At 41.7% G+C, this 22,882-nt stretch overlaps 1 protein-coding gene across 3 annotated transcripts in view; it reads right to left on the bottom strand.

Moving 5' to 3' along the window:
- Nucleotides 1-1,379: 1,379 nt before the first annotated feature.
- LOC135407276 (neuronal acetylcholine receptor subunit alpha-7-like) overlaps nt 1,380-22,882 on the bottom strand; it is a 61,849-nt gene continuing 40,346 nt past the window's right edge. For 2 of the 3 annotated variants that reach the window (XM_064642177.1, XM_064642175.1), the window contains exons 6-10: nt 22,102-22,269; nt 20,181-20,375; nt 18,794-18,880; nt 7,850-7,959; nt 1,380-2,427 (exon numbers count right to left, since the gene is read on the bottom strand). In XM_064642177.1, coding sequence (XP_064498247.1) covers nt 1,906-2,427; nt 7,850-7,959; nt 18,794-18,880; nt 20,181-20,375; nt 22,102-22,269 — 1,082 coding nt within the window. In that variant the 3' untranslated portion in view covers nt 1,380-1,905. The remainder of the gene's footprint in view (nt 2,428-7,849; nt 7,960-18,793; nt 18,881-20,180; nt 20,376-22,101; nt 22,270-22,882) is intronic. The other variant, XM_064642176.1, reaches the window with a different exon arrangement.

Raw genomic sequence — 22,882 nt, 5'->3', positions numbered from 1 at the left:
CTGGAAAGAGCTACTTGGAGCGCTGATGCCCCTATGAAGAAAAAGATCTCTCTGAAACCTGGACAGAATTTTCAGTAGAGACTTTTAGCATAAGCCATTTTTACCACAGGCCATTTTTACCACTTGGACCTGCACCGGAAATTGAACCATAAAAGTTAAGTGAAATATAAAACAGGTCACCGTAGTCAGGACCTTCTCAGGTAAACCTCCTTAGGGGCTTTTCTGAACATAACTCCAAGCAGTGCAACAAATTCACTGGTGTGGTGATCTAATCTTACAGTTACAGAGGTAACAATCATTACAGTGAAGTCTCTGTTCCAAGTGAGCTGTCTCCACCTAATGAAGGCCACAGAGGAAAAGTTCAGGTACCTTATTCTTAAAGAAATAGTAGCATATTGCTTTAATCTGTAGAACTACCAGCTTCACCACCACCTTTTAGATGGAAGCACTCTCTGTTGACTAATAGCATCATGATCTTCTTCTTTCCCTCTGACTCTGATGGTGGGAAGGATCCCATCATCACGCAGAGAGGGGAAAGGTTAGTTCTTTACTGTAACACGGGGAGAATAGGAAGTTGAAAGGCAGACAGAGAAGACAACAGGTTGTTATTTTCTTCTAGTGAACATTCAGAGAAGTGCTGTGTTACCCCAAGAGGAAAGGTGTCTGCATCAGATCATGTACTTGTGCAGCTCTGCTGTGGTCAGTAGGGAAAACAAAATCACACCAACAGAGGTGTCATTCCCAACCACGGTAGTGAGCGGAAAGAAGCTGCTGCTGAGAATAGTGCCTTTTTTCCCCCTTATATTCCAGGAAGTGGCATGATTCAATTATGTTTTATTGATATATGTATTATTATTAGACACTACCCAGGGACAGCAAATAGTTAATAAAAATTGATACATTGAAGTTTAGGAAAATAAAATCAGTCTTTTATACACTCCTTTTAACAGTGTCTACCAACCAAATTGGAAAGGATACTGTACTAATAGAATTTTCAGAAAATACTACTTTGGTAGTGTAGACTCGATATGAAATCTGAGCCCAATTAAATCAGCAGACAGTTTCCTACATATTGTGCAGCCCCAAGATTCTGCCCTAATTGTGTATAGGTAGTCAATATTAGGTTGCCAACTCTCTTCCAAGAGATCAGAGATATTTTAAATTAAGTAGAGTTTCAAGGTGACAGAAACAATTCAGCAGTGAGACAGCTAAAAAGGCACTGTTAATGATATAAATTATTGTCAGCATGGAGAACAAATTTTCTTTCCAATGTCACAATCAGTATTCCCTAATTAAAAAAAAAAAAATGTTATTTTTTTGGGAAAGATACATTCTGCTAATGTTTTTACCAGGAAAACATTCCAGTCACTCTGCTAGGATGAGCTAATATGATGATGGTTTATTTTCATGTACAATATACAGCATCATGAGACTGTGGACATAGGTCTTTCAAATCTGATAAGTGCATGTCACAACCACACCAAACAAAAATGATAAAACACGAATATCCTGAAAACAACAAAATTCTGCAAAACCTGTAGTCATCAATGAACATTTAAGTTAATTTAACAATATCTAAAAGTTCAAAAATTCATAGTAACACATTGATATGAGTGTTAGCTTGTAACAAATATATTGTAGATTTGAATCTTTGTCTACCACTTGTCACAGATCATGACATAATTATATGTGGCACTAATCTATGAAATAAGTAACAGAGTTCAATATGATTACTATTCAGTAACTACAATCACTAACATCAGGAATAATTATGTCCTGAAATTATTTTCATCCCCTTCAGTGTATTTTAGCACATATAAGTACACTTCTCTATTTGATTTAAATCATCGAGCAAAATTACTGGCGATATTCACCTTCAAATTATCACGCTCATCTTTGAAAACCTTATGCAAAATCCTTTGAAACAGCCTCTATAAAATTCGGAGCAGACATGAGTATTGTAAATGTGCAAATGATGGCGAAAAGGGTAAATGCAACCAGGCACAACCTGTCTATCACGGCAGCTGCAAACTTCCACTCACTGCAGATCTCTTCACCCTCGTCCTGTTTCCTGAATCGCGTTGCTATGAACTGAACTTCCTCCAGGATCTTCACGATCACTGGGATAGTATCCATTAGAGCTTTCTTTTGAATGAGCTCGATGTCTTCTGCTAAGGGGCAAGAAATCTTGCCGGTCTTGCTGCCCAGGTCGTTCTTCTGGGGGCAGCACGGGCTGTCCATGGCGTGGTAGCTGTAGATGGAGTTGCCATTGCTGGACTGGTGCCCGGGCAGGACGTTCACCTCCATGCTGTTCACACTCAGGTTGTGCTTGGAATAGCTGTATTTGCAAGAGAGGGGCTTTATATTTTCCCCGGGTTTTTTCATTCGTAGAAACCAAGCGCACCAGTTCAGCAGGATGACACGGACCTGAAAGAGAGTTACCAGGGCAGAAACACAGGGGACTCTTCAGCATTTTAGAAGTTTTTGAAACATTTTGTGACTATCATGGTTAGTCTGTACTGTCTTTTAGAAACACTGATGGATTTCTGTTGTTTTTTGAGGGTCTAGCTTCTTACCAAGGATGGCCTTTTTCTGGATCTGTTTTGAGCATAGAGGTGTTCAACACCCAATTACATTAGAGCAAGAGAGATGTACAATCTTACTTTACAGAATGGTTCTTGCAGTCTCATCTTTAGCAAACAATCCCAGATCTCTGCAATTGAGCAGCGAGTACCAAATTGGCTGTATAGTTCTGAAACATTTCTCAGGTTGTAAGGAAAGAGATACACTTAAATATTTTTGGGGGGCCGACATTTAGATTCTGCTGAAAAAAAATCCTTTTACAGCAGAGTAACAACTAATTCTAGCACATTCCCTGCCCCCATTTCTGTTGTTTATTCTAAATAAAAAAGCTTTGATTGGCTTTTGGTTTTTTGGGTTTTTTTGGGGGAAGCCATTTATACCCCTTTGAAGAGTTCAACCAACTAATACAGGAGGTGTTTTTAAAAAAGAGTAAGAGTAAATCAATTAAATTTAGCAGTTCCAAATTTGAATGCTGCTGTTAATTTCTGTCATTTCCCTGTGCGCTGGTGCGTCACGAGACTGCCCTAGCCTGTACATGGCAGATTGTGCCTCATATGTTTCTTGTCAAGGTCATCAAACGAGCTAACTCTGGAGAGTGCATCCAGAATTTTTTCCCAGTGAAATGATCTTCAGGTGTTTTGTCTGAAATCTAAGCCTGCTAGAATTCCCGTTGGTAACACTGTTAACTGTGAAAGGCAGTAAAAAGGATGTGGAACCAGTAACATCTTATGTGAAGAGCAACAAACTAAATCTGTAAAATCTTGTAATTAGAAAGTCCTCCTGGTGTTATGTGTACAACATGGACATTTGCAATGTTCTTGTGAAAGACCCTCCATGCAGCCAGGCCTCTTTAATGACTTTATCATCCTGGTTGCAAGTCAAATAATCTGATGTCCAGGAGAGAACAGAAGTGGTCTCTGGTTTCACTTCAGAGCCTTGGCCCAGGACTCCCTGTGTAATCCTGCTCCAGTTACTTTGGTCATATTTGACCTGGGACCACAATTTGCCTCCAAAATTGTTGGACATGCAGGATAAGATGACTCCTACGTTTTCACAGTACAGACACAGGAATGGGAAAATTACAGTTAGCACTTTCAGTTGCTGCTGTAATGACAAGCATAATTTCAGAAAGGAGGAAGCATTAACAAACACAAATGGGAAAAATAATAATAGCAAAAGCCAAAACCAATGACCAGTGGAAGGTAGTTACACCTTTTTTTTTTTTTTAATTCTTCAGTGCGAGCTGTTCTGTGTCACAGCCCTGTGCCATTCCCTGTGAGCCATTCTGCTTCTCTCCCTCTAATGAATCTTTTATTCTTCATCGTTATCCTGGTTTTGGCTGGAATAGAATTAATTTTCTTCCTAGTAACTGGTACAATGCTGTGTTTTGAATTCAGTATGAGAATAATGTTGATAACACACCAATATTTTAGTTGTTGGTGAGTAGTGCTTAGTCTGAGTCAAGGACTTTTCAGTTTCCTGTGCTCTGCCAGTGAGCAGATGCACATGATGCCATGAGGGAGCAATGGCTTGGACTGCTGACCTGAACCAACCAAAGGGATATTCCAAAGGGATATGAACTGTGGGAAGTTGGTTGGGAGCTGTTGATTGCTGCTCAGAGACAGGCTAGGCATCAGCCAGCAAGTGTTGAGCAATTGTATGGGGCATTTTATTCCTCTCTTTCTCTTCCTTCCTTGATGTTTTTGCTACTATTATTATTATCAGTAGTAGTAGTAGTAGTAGTAATATCAGTAATATTATTACATCTTATTCTGTTTCAATTATTAAACTGTTCTTATCTCAACCCATGAAGTGTTGTTTTTTTCCCGATTTTCCTCCCCACCAGGAAGGGAAGGTGAAGTATGAGCAAGTGGCTGCGTGGTACTTAGTTGCCGTCTGGGTTCAAACTACGATAGTCCTGAAAGACTGTTTTCCTGTTATTCATATTATTTTGTTTTCACTGAGGTCTTTAAATATTTTATTATGTCCTCCGTAGTCACCACTGACAAATAGAAACCTATAGTGTTGCAGCTTAAAAAATCTGATCCTGCATTTAACTGAACTTACCTAATTGCAATGTACTCTGACTACTCATGGAAACAAAACGGGACAAAATGGAACAAGTAAAGGTCTTAATTGCTAGCAATATGTCAGCAGTGCCAGTGCCAAAGGGAATAGAGAAATTAATTCTCCAGGACTATGTAATTCCAAAATACAATGTCAGAGAACTTTGTTATTAGAAAATGTGAATGTGTCTTGCCTTAGCTCTGGAAGGAGATATGAGTTGAAAAAAAGAATTCATCTGATACAGGAATACTGCTTTTTCTTCAGAGTTTTTACTCCTTAGGGAAATTACATTTATAACTACAGTCAAACACATTTTCCACAGAAAAATAAATACTCAGAAGACAGCAACACAGCTTTTAATATGCTTGGATTTTCAAATGCTCTATTTCCTTGAAAACAGACATTTAGGCACAATCTGTTCTTGTTGTACCAATTAACTGAGGAGACAGCTGCAGGACACGGGTTGCTGGAGAACAGACTGGATATGATGATATGAATTTATACTCTCACCTGCACTGTCATATCTGGGTTTCTATGAAGGAAGGACACAGATACAGCTGCCTTCAGAGGTCAGCAGCCTAACAGGGCTGTGAGCTTCTCCACTACAGTCCTCCCCTAACCAAAATACAGATGCACTGGTGGTTCCCATCACAGTCACCTTCCTGGCCTGGTCCAGAGGAGACAGTCTCCAATTAAAGCTCTCTTGATAAGGGGCATCAGCACCTGAGCAAACCTGTACATGTCCAGGTTTGAAGCATATCAAAAGGAAAGTCCAAACCCTAGTGAACCTGACTTAGGCACAGCAAAGAGCCGGAATGCTCTTGCTTTTTCCCTCAAAACTCATTCTTCTCTCAGTTCTTGGTCTCTCCATCTCTCTTTCCTATGCAACAGTCTTGGTTGTCAGTAGAGAAAGGTCAGTTGGGCTGATGTTATTCACTTCCAAACTGCTCAGTAGCTGGGCCTTCTTCAGTGCTCTTTTCCATGTTATCTCAGCAGACATTGTCAAAAGTGTCAATCTGCCAGCAGCTCTCACTTCTTGGCTGAGTAGCCAACAAATGCCTTGACTGAACACCTTGGATTTGAACTCCTGTCTTGGAAAAAGCTGGCTTTAGTAAGTCCCCAAAAATTAATGGAAAGGAAGGCACAATTCTCAGCAGCAAAATAAGGGAAGAAGTGAACACCTACAGAGAGGTTAAACACTAACTGGCACTCTCCTCCCTCTTCTGGTGCAAAGGCCAAGCATACAGACCTTGAAAGGCAGGCAGGGAAAAGATGCTCAACTGTAAATACTTTAGAAAGCAGGTGCTTAGGCAACTTGTCCAGTCAAATCATCTGGGTCTGCAGCTTCTCCCACATAAGCTCAAACATCCAATGCCTTCCCTTGCAGCTTACTCCAGCAGCTAAATCCATTTAAGCAGCAGGTGAGAACAATCTTGTAACAATATCCAATTAATCAGGGTTAGAGTTTTGCCATAAACTGGTGTTTGGCTCTGGCAGGATGAGGATATTGTGGGGAGTACGTAGATGGTAAAGATAGCTGCTGGTACTGAAAATGCAGAAAACAAGTTTTATGTAAAAAATTTCCTTCTTTCTGAGGTTGGCTATCTTAGATTCCTGGGTTTTATGAGGCAAAAGTCTTTCAAGGTGTCTCTGTAAGAAACACCTTACACAGGTGGACGGGGGAAACTAAAAAGGAAAAAAAAGGAGACTTTGCCACGAATCCCAACGACTGAGCCTTGTCTGTATCTCACAGAGGACAAATACCTACTGTTGTGGGGTCAGCCTCTTCCCTATACACTTGGAATTCACCCTTTTCCTCTTGAGATCCCTCAGTCCTGTCAACTTGTCTGGTCTACAGCTTTTACAGTCTATCATCTGTGCTTCCCAGTAATGCTTTCCACAGTCTTGGCTTCCTGATGGCATGTTTTGTAAAGTTCAGCTGTGAGGCCACTGAACAAGGTTCCTCCAGAGTGAGAATTTGTTGTACGCTGTGTTTCAAGATGAGAAACTAAGAAACTGGTAGAGAGAAGTAGCTGACTTGCAGGGCCTGTGAGACACATGAGCCATTGTGTCTACGTTCTTCAAAAGGCAGACAAACCAATAAAATTTTCTATGGGGGCTCTTACACTGCTGCATACCCTGAACATTTAGACATCTGAAGCATGTTTGCCCAGATTTGTGCCCTCAGATTTTGCTTACATGCAGGTTCTTCCAGAATTCACACGCTCTGATGTCTTGAAACTAAAGAGGATTTTAAATAACACAGCACTTTGAGAAATAATTGTGAGCATGCTTCATTGTTATTGGACTTTAAAAAAAATGCATTGAAGCAGCAGTTTATTTTAAGAGAGGCTAAATTAGAAAGCTGTTCTGTGCTTGGACTGACATTGGTAACCATATGATGCTCAACATCATGTCAGGATAATTGTCTGGCATGACAAATGTGGTGAATGAGATACCAGAGGATGCTGTACAACCAGACCTCGGTGAAACCAGGGTGGTAGATAGCTGATTGTGACTCATTGTATCTGCTTCTGCTTTCATTCTCTTACATTTTATAATTACAAAGCACAACTTGCCTATTCTAAAATCAATTAGGAAAAGGAGAGGGGAGAAAAAAAAGCATCATTTTCCTTTAACTTGAAAATATGAAGGAAACATTCCTTTTGAAAGCCAGCTGGTGTTGGTGCCAGACCTCACTGGGCTAACAAAGTCTGCTGCTGTCTGTAGAGAAGTCTGTAGAGAAAAGAGGGTCCACGTGCTAATGCACTGAGAGTGGATCAGATGGCAGCAGACAAACTGCCCAGTAGAGACTGGTGTTTGTTTAGCACTTTGAAGTGTCACATTTTGTCAGTACTGGATATTTCTTATCCAGTGTCTGCTGGATAAGAAATCAAAGGTGGTGCCCACGGGATTAGCACTTGCAAAGTGGGTGCTGAGCAAAATTACTTTGTAAATGTAAACAGAAAACCCAAATAAGAAAGACTGTTTTTAATGGAAAAGTAAATTTAGTATGTTTTTGTTCTTTAACTCCATTAGCAAACATAAGTATCAAATATGCTTTCTATAGCTTACTGTTCATATTAGTGGAGAACAAATGCCATCCCTCACCTATAAAAAATTTACTACAGCTTTTAGATTTTATTTTTTTTTCTTTCAGTAGGAGCCTGTTGAATATTTACCACCAAAAGCTGCTTACCCATTTGGGCATCTTTCCTGCCTGGGGGTCGTGATGGTGGAACTGCAGAACCAGCACTGTCACCACCACAGACAGACCAACGATGACCATGATGCTAGCGAAATACTGAGCTGCAAGGAAAAGGAGGACCTGGTTAAGGAGAGGAAAATCCAAACAAAGAGCAAATAGCATTCCTCGGCCATGCCTTGAGATCTACATTTGAGAAGTGCTGCATCACGTCCGAACACCCACCCTCTTCTCTGAACTGCTGCACTGGAGCATTTGAGGCCTTTGAGGTTTCCAGTGTATCTGCTCAGCTCCCTCCTCTCCAGTGAGGGAAGAGGGAAAACTGCTTGGTTTTCGCCCCAGAGAGGAATGTAGAGACCCATGGTAAGGACAGCTCCATGCCTGCTGCCGAGGCAGTGAGAATTTGAGCTGACAACACCTACTGAACAGCAGCATCCCCAGTCCTGGATCTCCTATTCTACAAGCAGAGGTGCTGGAGGGAGATGCTGTCCTTGTGGTGCCACTGGATCCCTTCAGAAAGTGTCACCAGTTCTCCACCTTTGTCCCACTACTATTCACAAGTGGTTAGGCATATTTTTTGTTAATCCTCTTTGCCCTCAAGACCACTTCTTCTGGTTCCTATGAAAGCACACCACACCTTTCTTGAGCACTAAATTCAAATCTGCTCTGCAGGAAAGAAATCAGGATCTTGAATGCCAGAACTGAGACTTGAAGCCATATCTCCTAAGTGGCAGTACAGCTTTGTTGTGCCAGGAGTGAGGTTGATGTACTGGAGTGTAAAGAAGAATTACCCACAGGGATAATGACATTTGAAGGTTTCAGTGGCAAAATACCAGGGAGCATTACTGTTGGCTGATAGGATGGTACATTGTGGGAGAGAATGTCACACTGCCCCAGACTACAGCCTCTTCCCACTCCCAGCCCTCCCTTCTGCAGCTTGCAGGAAAAGTCAAACATTCAGTACAAGCTCCAAGGCAAGTTTTGTTCTGTCTGTATTTCTAAATACCAGATCTCACTGCTTCAGCAGCAAAATGCTTGTTCATAATAATGAGGTTCTTGGGCCTTCCTGAAACCAATGCTGCAATTGCTTTAAGAGGAAGACATGGCTTTTCCATGGCAAAATTAATTATGTATCTAGATTAGAAGAATACTCCCGAGGATGAGTTGAATTTAAAGGTCTCTGTTGCACTTATTCATGAGAGAAGAGAGTCAACAAGCAGGCAGAAGCAGAGCAGAGCAGGAACTCAGGTTTCAGGGAAGCTATTACATGCCCCATGCAACAGAAACACAGTAGTGTTGATATCATTGGTTTAATTACTGCTATAAGTCACTAAATAACTTCCTTATGCTCTATGCATTTTGATGCCACCAGACTTCAATGGCCTGAAGAGGTCCATTTAAAATGTCTTTGGCTAAGATTTTTCACATGCCCTTGGACAATTATTCACCTGGTTAAACTTGGAAACAACCTGTTGTTATCTGAGTCAAGATCCCAGCCAATGATCAGCAGAAGAATTGACACTCCTTTTGTTTTTTTTATGCTGTAAACCTAGGAGCAGAGGTCAGTGAACTGCTGTGTAGACCTGCTAGTAAATGGAAAACAGTTCTCTGAGGAATAGAGTGGGAACCACAGGGGAGCTGTGGACCCATAAAGAAAGATGTGTTATGTTTTTGCCTGGTAATAATCAAGAAAAAGTCTGGGTGTGCATCATGTGCATTTTGAGGGGGTGAGGTGGGGTGCTTCTCCTCAAGGTGCAGTGAAGTTTTCAGTTGGAAGGTAAGGATGGAGGACATAGGGCATAGTAATTCAGCCCTGTATGTTACTGTTAGGCAACCAAATGTCACAAGATATCTGTGAAATCCAGCAGAAAGATTTATGGCCCCCAAGTAAGTGCAGGTGCTGTATTCATTTCAGAGAGACAAATCATAACGTACCGGAAAGGCCCAGACCTACTCTTAGACTGGATTTCGCCAGCCCTGAAGAACCAACAGGGAAAGGGTAGGAAGAAGGTAGCAATGACTGACAGAGTTGTTAGTCTTTCACATCTCTGGTTGGAGATACGATGAAGGCTGTTGTCTTCTTTTCTGTGACAAGAGGATGTAGACCAAATCGCCTTTGGTCAAAAAGGAATTGCTAAGTCATGTGTCCATGGGTCTCTGATTGAAAGCATAACTGTCCTTAGAACATACAGCCAGGTAGGGATGATCAAGACCCTGAGTCTGGACTCAGTGGCGGTTCCCTGGTAAGGAAAGGAAAGGCCCCAGAACTGAGGGGGTATGTCCACCAGGCAAAATGTTCCTGGCTCTGAAATGGTATCCATACCTACTCAGCATTTTCTGATCTTTCCTTTCAGGGTTTAATCCTACATCCTTTCTTTCCTGGGAGCACAAAAACATGGTCTTCCTGCAGCAGTGAGGAGAACTGCTGAGGAAGACTCCTGTGCTGTCTTCCATGCACCTAAAATCATGGGTTAATCTTTCTCCACTCTGCTGGCTTGGCATCTCTGTTCCTGGCAGTCCTTAGCCCCCACACCAGCAAGGTCAAACTCATCACTTGGTGACAGATAAAAGGGCTGCTGTCCCTGTTCACCTCTAGCACCCCCTCTGATATGACCATGACCCAAACTTCTCCAGCAACCCTGTGAGCAGAGAAGCTCTGCTGCTGAAAGGATCAAGCTGCAATGTTCATGGATAACACTCCTCCTTGGAGCCAAAGGACTGCACTCTTCACTCACTCTGCCCTAGCCCCCCACTGCCATGAATTAGTGAACTCTATTTCTGGGTCTCCCCTGATGTTGCTGAGCAAAGAAATAGAATGCTCTCCTGTTAGATGTTGCAAGGGGAGACAAGTAATAGAGGAAAAGCTGTGCTTAGGTCTCCCAGGCAGCAGCTCTTGCCTAGTCACCAGACTTTTTTTGACAGTATTTTAGAGTCCATCGTAAGTCCTATAGCACTTATCCATTTGGGGCTTTGAAGTTGTTCTCAAAAAATCCTATCCCCATGTGTGTCTGCTGGTAGGGATAAATGCAAATCTGATTTTGCAAAGAAGCCGTTTCATTTAAAGTGCAGGGGGGAAATGGTCAGCAACTCTCACTAACAATGTCTCTGTGTCCTACTTGTTACTCCTGGTTACTGGGTCAACTTGGAGTCTTTAACAAATTATTTCACTCTGGGAAGTGTGTCAGGAACAGCCATGCTGGACTGGGGTGCATTTGAAAGACCAGGGACCTGGCTACTGTTAAGTCAGATGCTCTGAGGCACAGCTGGTAAGCGACGGACACATTCTGGAGGGGAAGTAGCTCATTTACACTCTGCCCTGGACAGCTTCCACAGGCCAGGAAAATGGACCAGAAGACCTGTGTTTGGAGCCCCTTGACATCACTGACTTACACAGCACCATTCCTCAGGGATACTGAAGTGTGTACTGGTCACTTCTCGCTGCTCTTCGTATGTTTTAAAATGTGTTTGATGCTTTCTTCAGCAGTTGTACGTGAACAGAAAAGCTGTTTTGGATGCTTGATTCATCTCCTTAAAACAGTATGAAATATTTGCTCTTCTACAATTGATCTTCTTCCCTTTATTTGTCAAAGGAGGAATGATATAACATAATATATGGACAGCTGTTTAACATTTGGGAGTTGTCAGCCTCTGTCTCAGCACTATCATAAGATGATACTGTTGTCTTAGCAAATATAGATTTAATAAAAGCACAGATAATCAGTGAGGTCTTCTAAAAAGTCAGCAAGAACAGCTATTTGTTCTTGCAGGCATATTCTGACATCACCTATATCAAAAGGATAACAATTACCTGCAATTTATAACTTGAAGGGCATTCAGCACCGTTCTTTGATGTTTTTGAAGACACACTGCTGAAGTGGAACTGGATTAACTTCAAGGACTACTTAGGAACAAGGTAAATAAAACAGAATCTTGAGGAGGGGCAAGATGACTCCAGATGGATGCTTTGCCTTGTTGATTTTATCACTGAACACTAACTGAGAAATCAGTTATTGTATCCTTGTGAACGTCGATCACAGGAAAGGCAGAGCATCTCCACTGTGACCAGTTGCAGTCTTGTTCCTGGGAAATAGCAGGGGAAGGAGGAGAGTGTTGTGCGCAGTAATCCACATTGCTCAAGTTGGACTCCTCCCACTGGTGTTCTTGTTTCCATCCTGTCTTTGCAGGAAATGCCAGGTTTTGCCTGTGAAATGATGGACTAGTTTAGAGCTGCACTAAGTCAAGTAATTTCAGCCTTTCCAAGTGCTTTTTGCTTCTTGTGACCTCAGAATGAAATATTCATTGCTCTTCCTTCTGGAAACGGTCCAGGTTAATGAACTGAAGCCTGTGGAGGATAATGGGGAGCTTCCAAGTACTCTTCTGTGCTCCTATGGCAGGGATCAGGCCTGGTGCTGGGCAGCTGCTGTGGCAGTCTACAATTGGCAATGGCAGAGTTACTCAGAGACCAAGAAAGTTAAAAGATAGAGGAGAAATTCTGTTGTGGAGTTACTGTTGTACACAAACAGCAAAGAATGACAGAGGAGCACATAGGCAGGAAAACAATTTCCTGCGTTGTTGAGATTAGTTGTGGCAGACACACCTTGTGCCCCATGAGCTCCCTATGACAGGAGAAAGTGAAAAGCATCATCCCAGTCTAGATGGTCCCTCGTGAGATGTCTTAAAAGAGTGAGAGATTTCAGGATTGGACTCTGTGTCTGCCTGTTGATTATGGTACTTGTAGAGGGAACAGAGGCAGCGTTTTCACAGTGTTTTCAAACTCTTCTCCTCCCACATGTTTTCAAAGAATAGAACTGGGTATTTGAAAAGTAAAACTCTTCTTTTTTTCCTTTCCTTCCCCCCCTGCCGCCCCCCCTCCACCCCCCCTGATTAAAAAGGCATCCAAGATTCTTGGCTTTCGGAAAAGCACCACTGATCATGGGACATGACACTGTAAGAGCTGCTGAGAATGAGAATTTGTGTTTTGTGGAAGAGATTGAGCAGGGTCCTGACACCAGCAAGGTACCAGGCAGAACCATGTAAGGGAGGGGGGGGAAATATTCCAAAAACTCAAAAAGAGACAGGGTAAAGTGAAATGGCATCGGCTGAGAACATATAGGAAGATGACAGAAAGTGTAACAGGAGATTAATCTAATTTTCTCTCTCTAGTTAGATCCACTAATGCCTTATGTTTGTAACTTAAAACAATCTGTGACTCCTGGAGGTGGCAAAGCACCCCATTGTTTCCCTGTTTCAGTAATTTGCAATCTCATTTGCTGTATGACTAAATGTGAGAAATCACCCAAAGCATCTGCTGCCAACTTGGTTATTCACAGTGTAAAACCTTCAAGCTTATTGAAATAATGTAGGCATGATGAGGAATGGCAAGGAGAGGATACAGCTGAAAAATGTCATCATAACAAAGCCCTAAGCAGCAAGTAGATGTTGTGTCTTTTAAAGACGCAAGCAGAAGAGCTCAGCAAAATAAGACAGAGAGAAATGCAGTTTCTTTAAGTGGAGATGAAGATAATTTTAATTTTATTGTGCATTATTTGATATGTCCTGCCAAAACGTCAAGCATCGTGTGGATGTTAATCATAGGAAGTGACAGCTCCTCATATTCATGAGCCTCATGTTCCCCTTTCAAATACTGTCCATGACCATCTTCCAGGTGTTCCACACTTTCTGCCATAAACTCCTCTTAAAGCAAAATACAGATTTTTGATCCCAAACCAGTGGTGTTATTTTGGAAAGAGCTGGTAGGAAACAAAGATTTGCAGCACTTTGAAGTTATTTAGGTGTGGAAACCAATCAGAAATTATTAACCAATTCTCCTGTGGAAGGGGATGCCTTGAATTGACAGATGGGAAAAGTGTTTATGGAAGAAACAAATCATCTGACTGGCCTGAGAGGTCTGAGTATTTAATTTCAAGATTTGACTTTAAAGCATAAGCATGCCCTATCTACTTTGACAAAGTATTTTGAAAGTGATACCTCTTCAGAGCACTGGCTAGGATGGATGAAGAGCAACCAGTTTGGAGCTTATGGCAGCCTTGGTCTCAAGCTCAAGGAGTCCTGCTGTAGGTGCTCCTGGCTGTTTCTGTGTGTGACTGTACTTTGTGCTGCCTGGGGCCTGAACTCAAAGTCTGCAGAGTTTTGGACCAATACAAGTGCAAAGACCTGGGTGGGATGTTCAAAGCAAGCATTTTAGGGTCTGTGACTACATGGTGTCACTCCGTTCCCACAGCAGTGGGACTGCAGCACAGTAAACCAGAGGTGAAAGCAAAGATGGACATGGGTGGGTGAAGGAGGTTCCCCACAGCCTGTATCTCACTGCAGAATGGAACAAGTGGGGCTTACTAGTGGGGGCTAAAGTTTTCTTGAAAACAAAACACCTGGTGCTGGAAGAAGGCAGGATCACAGCAGGATGGGGAAGTATGGACAGCTACAAACTTTGCCGTGCCGTGTGGCCCCAAAGGTTTTCCCCTTCTGGAAGTGCTACCGCAAGCAGGTAGAAAGAAGATGTGTTGGTTAGGCTCCTAATTAGGTTCATCTCAATATTCCAAAGCAATGGGTTTTGGCCATGTCTGACTTTAACATGGGCTGTGGATTGTTCTGTCTTTCTGAAAAACTGGTTTTGGTAGGAACTAAACATGACATTAGGAGATGAATTTTTTTAAGTTTATGAGCCCAAAACTAGCAGCTTATCCTGAGACAGTTTTTAAGACATTCCTACAGCAGTGCATGATAAATTTGATTCTGTTCACTGCTCTATTTGGTGCCACTGAATGTGGGACCACATGATCACCAACTGTGCAATCTTAAGCAGGCTCCCGTCAAAGGATAATCACGAATGGGAAAAGTTATAGATAGGAATCTCTATTGACTTAGGGGAATTTGTTCCTTAGTAACTTCTTAATGCATGACTTCCTTGCCATAACTACAAGGTTGCTTTTCAACAGAAAACAAAGTTTAATGAAAAAGATCAGGGATATGGAGACTTTAAAGGAATTCAGGCGTATGTCTTTTGCCTAAGGAAGGAATTCATCCTTTCTCCAGAGATGGTCACATAACCATTACCAAACCCAGATCTGATTATCCACAGCTATTTACATAGAATCATAGAATCATAGAATCATTTAGGTTTGAAAATACCTCTAATATCATTGAGTTCAATAGTTCACCTAACATGGATCACATTGTCTTCATAGAAATAAAATAGTCCTTACAGTTCAGATCTAAATGCCTCGAATGTAGTTCTCAGATGAATTACCTAAGCCTTTAGTTTCAAGGGGCAGGGCCTGAGTTTGCCCAAAAGCTCTAATAAAAATAACACTATTTGTTAATAACAGTATTCGTTTAATTTTGGTTTGGTCATTGAACCAGGAAATCAACACAGTGGGACACGGATATCCTTTCTTACATAATGCACTGGACTGGGTGCAATAGTGGGGATGGGAAGGTGCATGAAATTCCCGTGAAATTACTGGTATGTATAGTACAAGAAAAAGTTGTGCATAATTGCATAGGTTTTTAGAAACAGAAAAAACGATTGTCATACACCTGAGCTGTGTCACACAGATTTCATGATTTTACCCAGTGATTAGTGCACTCAGACCAGTAATTAGGGTGTGTATCACATCTGGAGTTCTCTGTATTTCTGTGTATACTTTCCTCAAGTAATGAACTCCAGCTGTCTACTTACATAGACTCTTGGTAAAGGTAATTTTAAAGAGAAAAATTAGAAGTGAGTAAAATTACGAGTGCGTTCCCGTGAGGCATGATTAAGCTATAGTAGGAAGGGTAAGTCTAGGACACAGCTGCTGCTATGTAGCCATGTTCTGAAAGTCTTTTAGGAGCTACACTCTGGAGTTTTTAAGAGCCAGGAGGGACTTCCAGGATGCTTTAGAGAAAGAAGCCTTATTCATAAAATTGACTTCTGAATTCTGTGTTGGACTCTGACTAAAATGTTCTGTTTGCAGATTTCATAGGACCTTAGTGCTTTTGATTCAAATGGTTGAGCTGATTGCTGTGCTATGGGATGGTTAATGTTTTAAACAGAAACAGAAGCATCTTTCTCTGGTTCAGCCTTCTCCTTTCTTTGGCATCTCTGCAAAAGGGCAGGATTTGACTTTTGAAATATTGTGGTGCCCTGCTTCACATAGATATGTGCTGTTGAAAACATCTTTCAAAATATCTAGTTTCCCAAAAAGAGAGGATGTGCTGAAGAAGGATGGGAGCAGACACGCTGCTGGGCAAGGAGCAGCTACCTGCTGATGCAAATGCAAATCCCAAAAAGCTGAGTGACAGTGAGGGGTCAGCCTGTCCAGCTGGAACATTTCTTGGCACAGAAAGTGGGTGGCTAAACTAGTCTGAGAGGTGCTTCCTTTATTGTTAACGTAATTTGAGGCCAGGGGAGAGTGGCCTTGACTAAGATGAACTGAGGGGTGATTTCCACATTTCTTTGTAAAAATATTCCAAAGTGCAGAAGCTGGTACTTTTTTTAAGTATCATATTAGACCAGTTCTCCTTTGCTCCCTCAAAGACACTCCAAACAGCAGCTGTGAGAATTTCCCGTGCTATTACAGTTCAGTAGTTAAAGCTAGGGTCAGAAGGAGGAGAAAATAAGAAGTACAGCCCGTTAGGCATTAGTGGGTTTAAAATAGCAAAGGCTGTAGGGGTTCATGCAGGTTCAGGTAGGTGTGGATGCTTGTTTATTTTTAAAAATTCAGATCCTAAGAATATAATGCAGATTAATTTTAAAGTGTGTTTTCAAAGTATCTCTGCTCCCACAGTCATGAAGACAAGCAACAGTGACTTTTCTGGTGACCAGCAATGAATCTTTCTACTTCAAGATCAAATTACCTGCATTCTTCACTAACCACATGCTTTAGAAGATTTGTTTATTCCTGTAACCTCCTGCAAGGATACTGATTCTCCAAAAATTGAATGAGCTGTCCAAATGTACTCCTTTTCCTCACGTTAATTTCTGGGGATTTAAACAGGACTAGAGATAACACCAGAAAACTGTGATCATGACCTGATATATTCAGTTCAGCAGCTAAAATATCCCATTTGGGAATACCTGTAAGATCACTGTGGAGAGATTATGCTATATCATCCTGTTAGAGTAAGGATGAGGTTTTCAGAACTCAAGATCATGTAAAACCACGCAGCCCAGCTTTGAGCACTGGCTGAACAAGGGCTGTTTGGGTGCAGTGGATGAGGGAGTCAGGGATTTATTGTAAGATCTGAACATGCCCAAATCCACAGGATCACACAGGTGTCACCAAGAGTCCTAACAGTATCACTGCAAGACAATGGAGATGGGGTAAGTTCCCTGACAACTGGAGAAAGATGTTACGTCCATCTCCAAAAAGCCCAAAAGGACAATCCAGAGAACTATAGCTCTGTCCTTATAACTTCTGTCCCTGGGTAAATCAGGGAGTAAGTCCTTAAGGAACATTTCTGGGCATTTGAAGATAAGGGTGGGGTTCAGGAACAGTCATCCAGCATTTAACAAGGATAAATCTTGTCTGACCAACATGATTGCCTTCTATAATAAATTATAATATTTGCATATATGAGAGAGCAGTGGATGTCATTTACATCCACTTTAGCAATGCTATAATAAACAGAAATTGGTCTGTTATTACAGCATCGAAGTCTGTAATAATACATAACTGTTCATAGCTTTTTTTGGTTTAAATCTTACATTCTGCGATAGCAGACTGTATTAATAGAAACTGTTCTGGTTAAAGCTAGTGGACTGGGCATAGGCAAGTGTCCTTGTTTATTAATTCTAAATGGTTTTTGTTAGGTATTACACAAAACAAAAATGCATGGACAGTGGTTCAAGATGCCTTGTGTCTCCCCACTACACACAAAGTTTCTCTTAGAATTGTATCTGTCTCCATTGTGCCATAGGTATATGTTCAGAATGGTGGTTTGTTAGTCTTTTGGAAGCTCCTGTATGACTCAGAGTCAAGAGTCCTGATGATTTTCTCTAAGATGTGTAATTTATTTGGAGGTTTTCAGAAACCCTTGCCTATGGGTGTCATTGTCCTAACTGTGGCACGCTCATCCTCCTTCCCCAAAGTTAGGTCTAGATTTAAATCCTTGAAGAGAGATAATGAGCTTGGCTGAGTAAATGCTCTTTCATACTATTCATGATATAACTTCTGTGACTATTCATGATATAACTTCTGTGAGGCTTTCATTGTACAATGGTGAGGCCCATCTTCCATCAGCACCCAGATGTATTGTTGAGTATTGTGTTAATTTCTGCTGTCTGAAATGTGTACTTGAGTCATGATTTATACTCACAGGTTTTCCTGTGGTGTTCATTCTTCTTTATTTTGTAAAATACAACAGGTTTATTTACTCTACCCTGCAATGGTGGCTCAAGTTCTCTTCTCAGCTGAGAAACTGAGGCCCCACGAGATCAAGGTAAAGGGATAGTCCTATAAAAACAGAGGATGTAATAATGCCTATCTGGCCCATGTTCCCAAGATGATGATCTGTCCCATAGTTTTCAGTATATATTAAAAATGTTCCAGCAATATATTTGAATTTTGACTATTGTATTCTGAGCTGCTCTTCAGATAGAGAGAAGAGGAGGAGAAGGGGGAAGGTGGGGAAGAGTTGCATAACAGCGGGGAGGCAGGGCAGTGCAGAAGAAGAAAGATGAATTTTCCCCAGAGTTGTTTCTGTGTTCTCTCAATCCTTGCAGTTAGCAGCTTATCTGATATTTCCAGTGCCCTTCTGTGTCCCTCGTGTAGGTTCTTTTCATACATGAGAAATGATAAAGTCCAGACTGACATTCAGTCCTGACATTGCTGAATGCAAAACCAGAGTAACAGAAAGAGTCAGTCCTCAAATTGGCTTTGAACTGCTCTTGAGAGGCATCATACACTGTGCACAAAGCAGAGAAAATCAACTTACCTATTAGTGGGACTGAGTCAGAAGTTGCAGGCATGATCTCAGCTACAAGCAGCATGAATACAGTCAAGGAAAGAAGGACAGTGATACCTGCAGGGAATGAACATGTTGGGGAAGAATGAGGCACATGAACTCTGCAGCTGCTCCTCTGAGGTCTTTGCTGTTAAATATAGCTTTGTCCTGATCTACAGAAAAGCCAAACCCACGACTTCACGCCTGTCAGTGCAGATGAGAACTTCCACAAAGTGAGAGAATTTTTGGATGCAACTCTATGTGCTGTCTTTTTGCTTTTTCCTAATACACACAAACCCTTGCTCCTCTTAAAGTAATGGAGAAATCTTTCCTGCTGAGAGAAACGAAGCTTGCAGAACTGCTGAACTACATTGCTTTTCCAAAACATAGCACAAACAAAGGCCAGATGGTTGTTTAGGGCTGGAAGAGGCTTGCACAGACAGGAGTCTAGGTTTTGCTATTGCATATTATGTAACATCCCCCAAAGAGATACAGCCTGTTTTAAAAGAAGAACTTTATTCTATCTGGAAAGGCTGTTGCTAAAGCTAACTGTCCTGGTACTGAGAAATCACAAGGTCAGCCCATGAACATTAGATCCTATTTTTGTGTCAACATTCTACTTCAGCTCAAATTAGTCTTTTCTTTGTCTCCATCCTGTATTTCATAGATACCAATTGTAACATCCATAGCCTGTGTTTTACCTCTTGTAAGACAGGCTGCTCAGATACTTCTTTCTCTTACTAACTCTAAGGATACTTCATATGATCTAAAAGGCTCTGCCCTGAAACAGAATCACGCACAATTAACCCTTAAGGTCTCATCTGTTGTATTTCCAGCTCTCCTCTGTCTTGTCTTGGAAGAACTCTTCCTGTTTTTATCAACACAAACACAGCAGTAAATATAATTTATCCCTTTCTTGGCTGTCACTGCTTTGCATTCAAAGGGGATTCGTGTCTAGGTGGTTTGGGAGCTGAACTTTAAAGGCAAAAATCCAGTGTCCAGCTGCTGCTGCTCAAAGCCCTTCAGTCTTTGTATCTTGGTATGTCCTGTCTGAAAAACAAAGTTAATCAGCTACGAAATGCATCGAGATGTAGTAAAGAACATAACAACGAGCATGACAGAATACTATCACTTCTGCCTGTGCCAACAGCTTATTTTTCAGCCTTCTCCCATGCTAAAGTCCAAAAGATTTTAGGATTGTTTAGAACAGGAAGTGTGAATACCATACAGAAAGCTGTTGCCCTTTTTCTGCAGCCAAACAAGTACTTCTATTGCTCTCCTAGTGAAAACTTAATCCATCAAGCACCACATCACCATGAGGTATTTATTTTCTGTTTTATAGGATGCGTATGAAATAAATGAATACTTTAGCACTCACCTAAAGAAATCTTCTCCCCTGAATCAGCTGGCAAAAGGAATACGAGCAGTGCCAAGCCAGATATGAGAACACAAGGAATGAGTAGATTCAAGCCATAGTAGAGGGTGCGTCGGCGCATGGTGATCGTGTACGTCACGTCTGGGTATGGTTCTTTGCAGCATTCATAGTACATCTCGTTCCTCTTTCCTGGGACACCTACAGAGAGAGAGATAAGAGCAGTGGGGAGAGGTGCAAGGCTCCTAGTTATCCCCCTGGACTGGGCCAGGAGCTGATGGTTTATGAGCCAATGTGTGTCACCTCCATCTGCTGTTCCCAGTCTACCTTTTGTGTTTTCTAGGCTTTACTTTAATGCCTTCTGAGTCACTTGAATCCAGCTTAGACAAGAGAGCTCATCTGGGCCAGAGCAAAACAGTGCTGAGCATCCCAACATCAACATGAAAAATGTGCATTCTGCCTTCCTACATTCTGTGAGTGTTGACATACTGCTGATGTCATATTCACTAGCACACACAGCAGATTTTCTGTGTGACAAGTGCCACTGCTTCTTATTTTTCTGTCATTCTTTGATACACATTTGCTTTTTTTGTCAAGAAAAACACACAGGATATGGGTTAATTTTCGAAAAAGGATGTTATGTTAAGTTTAAAGCCTGTGATACCTGAAGGTTAAGAGACATAGTTTTCCAATATAGCTGTGCTGCAGGGTTGGCCATGGTGACCCTGCTGCAGTAGATTGCCTGACATGCTGAATGATGGGGACTGCAGCAGCACAGAGAATGTCAGGGGAGCTGAAAGACTTCAGCACCTTGTATCTTTCATGCCAAAAATTTCTCACTTTTTTCATTTCTGTGGACGGGACAGAAGATGTGATGATGTGCATATTTTGGCAGGAGCCTAGCAAAGTCTTCACAAAGGATATGGCTGTGGCTTGCCTGAGGTGCTACTTACTGTTTTTACTGTATGAGCTAGATAAGTCCCTGTTTTGTTCTCCCCTGTTCAGGGTTGAAGGCAGATAAACCACAGACTCTTAATCAGATATGCAAAGTTCTCGGACAGAAATAAGCACTAAAAAGGAACACCAGATAGTCAGGAGTGCTCTGAAATAAGCACTAAGTTGCACTTTATGAGGACTTCACTATGGAGTCCTCTGGCTTTGCATCAAGCTGAATATAATTTTTCAGAATCCCTGAACAGTAAAACTAATGCATGCAGTTGGTCAGGGCAGTTATTTCCTTGTCTATATATCAAGACTGGAAGATAAAATGTCTTCTTTGCAGCCTCTCCTTAGAGTTGTCAAGTTCCATCAATTTCCGTAGCATTGCTTCTGACTTATAACTGCACAAATGAGTTCAGAATAACCCACTAGAAACTCACACTGAATGCCTGGTTCTTATTTTGAAAATGCAGGTGTCTTCCAAAGCACAGAAGAGAAGAGAGACATACTAATCTGCAGTTATTATGAACACTTCTGTACACTGGTACACACTTCGATCGTTTTCTGGGTAAGAGAGATTCATTTATGTAAAAGTTTTGCTGAAGTATTTTTTGCTGAAGTATTTTTTACACTAATCAGTTTTGATGATGTGTTAGAATAAATGTGACAGTAGTGTTCCCTGCACCTACATGAGGCACATCCGAGTTTGGTACTGACAAACTGCTCAGATGCATCAAGACTAGTAGCTTTCATTTATATACTCAGTGGCAGGCACTTGCATCAGAACACAGTGTTTTCAGACACAGTTCAATGAATGTGGCTGAAAGGCTGCCTCTGATCTGGGTTTTTTTTCTCCCTTTTTGCTTCTTCCTACATATAAATTTTTAATATCTGTATTTCATGTCCCAGTGTGATTGATCATTTCTATATATTCGGGAGTTGCCTTTGAAAATTAGGCCACTGAAAATTTTTAGGCTGGCCAATTTACCCACTAAATCCCATTCTCCATTTGAGATGTAGTTGGACATATCAGCCTCGAGCATCTGCAGGTCAATCAACCAGCCACTGTGAGTCCAGGAGCCAAACTTCAAATCACACTTCTGCACATCAAAGGGGAACCAGCGGACATCAATATAACAGGTGCTCTTCAAAATGCCTGTGGATAGAAATCAGTCACGATCAAGCATGTGCAGGATGCATTTTGTCTTACCCTTATCTGCCTGACTGATTGTGAGCAAGTTTCCTCTCCAGAAAGTATATGTGATACAGTCATGGGGTAACCAAACAAGTATTGCAGGTGGAAGGTGCTGACACGAGTGGAATAACCTCTCTTCTTCTGCCAGTGAAGACCCACCTCTCACTGCATCCTTGAGGCAGTTTGCCCAGGAGCAGCCCAGCCTGTCTCCCAGTGCTGGGTGGCCTCAGCAGACTACAGGCAGTGCTGACAGGACAGAGTACACAAATGTGCACTCACAAATGTGCTGTATTTCCTGTGAGGAACTACTTCTGAAAGGAGTTCCTGGTTAGGCTCTGTCCTAGACTCACCATACCGTGAAAACACATTATGATGCCAAACCTTGCTCAGTGCTGGCCTTTATAGACTTGTGTTAACCTGAGCCTTGAATTTTACTCTGTATGTGTCTAGTCCAGTTTAAGGGGTCTCAGAGGTAGGGAACAACAGTGGACCAGCCATCAGGGAAGTCCCTGTTGGGTCCTGTGGACATGCCTGGGGGCTATACTGTGCTATGACACAAAGTTTGGGTGTTTTT

Source organism: Pseudopipra pipra, chromosome Z (genome assembly GCF_036250125.1).
Source record: "Pseudopipra pipra isolate bDixPip1 chromosome Z, bDixPip1.hap1, whole genome shotgun sequence".
NCBI lineage: Eukaryota > Metazoa > Chordata > Aves > Passeriformes > Pipridae > Pseudopipra > Pseudopipra pipra.
Note: the sequence above shows the minus strand (reverse complement) of the source record. Positions and strands in the feature narration are given on the sequence as shown.